The sequence below is a fragment of the Cynocephalus volans genome, chromosome X, assembly GCF_027409185.1.
Source record: "Cynocephalus volans isolate mCynVol1 chromosome X, mCynVol1.pri, whole genome shotgun sequence".
NCBI classification, from domain to species: domain Eukaryota; kingdom Metazoa; phylum Chordata; class Mammalia; order Dermoptera; family Cynocephalidae; genus Cynocephalus; species Cynocephalus volans.
Window position 1 is genome coordinate 41,924,621 of NC_084478.1, and position 2,551 is coordinate 41,927,171.

At 56.3% G+C, this 2,551-nt stretch overlaps 1 protein-coding gene across 1 annotated transcript; it reads right to left on the bottom strand.

The window, feature by feature from the left end:
* Window positions 1-1,600: 1,600 nt before the first annotated feature.
* On the bottom strand, window positions 1,601-2,149 carry LOC134367473 (ferritin heavy chain-like). Its single transcript, XM_063084226.1, has one exon. It carries the CDS (start codon window positions 2,147-2,149, stop codon window positions 1,601-1,603), a length of 549 nt encoding a protein of 182 aa, XP_062940296.1.
* Window positions 2,150-2,551: the final 402 nt, after the last annotated feature.

Sequence of the window (2,551 nt, forward strand, 5' to 3'; positions counted from 1 at the left end):
CCGAGGTATGGAGAAGGGGACAGGACCTCACTCCCACAACCAGGCACACCTAGCCAGCATCTTGGAGCCCACCCAGGGACCCAGGGAATGGAGAAGGGGACCTGACCTCTCTCTCAGAACCAGGCACACCAGGACAGCACCTCAGGGCCCACCTGTGCACCCAGCTCATGGAGAAGGGGACTGGACCTCTCTCCCACAGCCAGGCACACCACACCAGTGCCTCGGGGCCCGCCCGGGGTCCAAGGCATGGAGAAGGGAACCAGACCACCCTCCCTCAACCAGGCACACCGTGCCAGTGCCTTGGGGCCCACCCAGTGACCTGAGGCAAGGAGAAGGGGACTGGACCTCTCTCCCACAACCAGGCAAACTGTGCCAGTGCCTCAGGGCCTGCCTGGTGTCCCGAAGCATGGAGAAGGGGATTGGACACACCTCCCACAACCTGGCACATGGCACCAGTGACTTGGGGCCTGCCCAGGGACCAGAGACATGGAGAAGGGGACCAGACACACCCCACAACCAGGCATACTTCCAGTGCCAAGGAGCATACCAGAAACAGCACCTCCATGTAGGTGGCCCATTGCAGCCTCTGTAATAACCATGGCTGCTGCAAAAGCGACTAGACACCACAAGTACCACGCAAATGGTCCACTAACCACTGGAGTGCATTCACAGAAGGAGAGTCACCAGCAGAGTCAAAGAAAAGAAGAGGATGTCTCTTTCCACGAAGCCCATTTCAGAGTGACAGAAGCAACATCTGCTCTATGACAATATTGGGGGACCCGATCACATCTCTCAGCATTGGACAGATCATCTAAGCAACAAATTAACAGAGTAACCATGATTCTTTCAGGAGAGAAGAAATCTAGGGTAATTAGATAGGGGAGGGGGAGAGAACAGGGGAAGGGGAGAGATTGGACAAGGGGCATAAAGAATAATTATGATTTGTAACAATACATATGCTAGTAATATTGATTTGATCAACATATCTCAATGTTGAACCCCAAAATATGTATAATCTATTTTGATTCAATAAATAAAATAAAATTTAAAAAGAAAAAGAATAAATAATAAAAAATGAAAAAAAAATAAAATAAAAAAAACTTGAGGTAAAAAAAATAATAAAAATAGTTTTCAGGTAAAGTTGGAAACTCCTTTATTTAAATTCCTGCCCAATCCCATTCTCTTCACTTCTCCCCAAGAGGTACCACGTTTTATACTTTTACCACCCACCCCAGCCCACCCACCCACACTCTATATAAGAGGAGGACTAATGTTGTGCTTACCAGGGGCCCATGGAACACCTTTCCCCTCCATCCGTGGAGATCTTAGCTGCATGTGGACGGGGCGGGGGTGGGTGGAGAGACACCCCTGGATACCCGTTTTAAACCTGCATGGGGATTTGCCCTTATCCTTAAAAGGTGAGAGTTTTGCACACGCGAATCAACTGGACACCTATATTTCTTTGCGAACCAAGTAACTTTATTGGGCACAAGGGCAAAACAGGAAAGAAAAGCTTAAGTGAATGTCTGGAAAGGGCAACATGCACGCCTGGCCTGGTTACCCGGGGTAGGCACCCCGTGGCCGTGGGGACAGTCTCAGCTCAGTCCTTGTCACCGTCGCCACCCAGGGTGAGCTTGTCAAAGAGGTACTCTGCCATGCCGGCCTCCGGGGCCCCCATCTTGCGCAGGATGGTGAGGTGGCCCCCCAGCTCCTTGAGGGCCTTGACCTGCTCGTGCAGATAGTGGCTCTCCAGGAAGTCGCAGAGGTGCGCATCGGCCTTGTTGGTGGCCAGGTGGTGCAGATCCAGGAGGCTCTGGTTGACGCACTTCTCCAGGTGGAAGGCGGACTCCATGGCCCTGAGGCCGCTCTCCCAGTCGTCGCGGTCGGGCTTCTTGATGTCGCGCAGGCAGATGCGGCCTCCACGCCGGTTCTGCAGACTCATGAGCTGCTCTGCTTGCTCGCGCTTCTCGTGTGACCGGCGCTGGAAGTAGCGGGCGAAGTGCATGAGGGCCACATCGTCGCGGTCGAAGTAGAAGGCCATGGACAGGTAGACGTAGGAGGCGTAGAGCTCCAGGTTGATCTGGCTGTCGACGGCGGCCTCGCAGACCGGGTGGTAGTTCTGGCGCACCTGTGAGAGCACGGCGGCCATGGCGGGCGGAGGCAGCCCTGGCAGAACGGCGAAGGGGCCGCCGGCGTGTGGAAGGCTGAGCGGGCGGCGGTGGCGGCGGCCTCGGCCTCGGGGTGCTCCCAACATGGACGTTAGGCAGCGGGTCTGTGACGGGACCGGAAGTGGATGGTGGCTGCTGTCACGTGACGTGGGGCGGGGGGGGGGGGGGAGCCATATCCGTTGGGGGTCAGGGATCAGAGGGACCGGGGTCAGCAGGTCAGGAGGGTGAGGAGTGGAGATCAGGCAGTCGTGGGGATGGGGGTCAGTGGGTCGGGGGGCGGAGGGCAGTGGGGAGGATGGGGTCAGCTGGTCGGGGGGGTCAGGGATCAAAGGAGCAGAGGGCAGGGGGCAGGTGGTGGGGGTGAAGGGAAGGCCGGTGGGGGG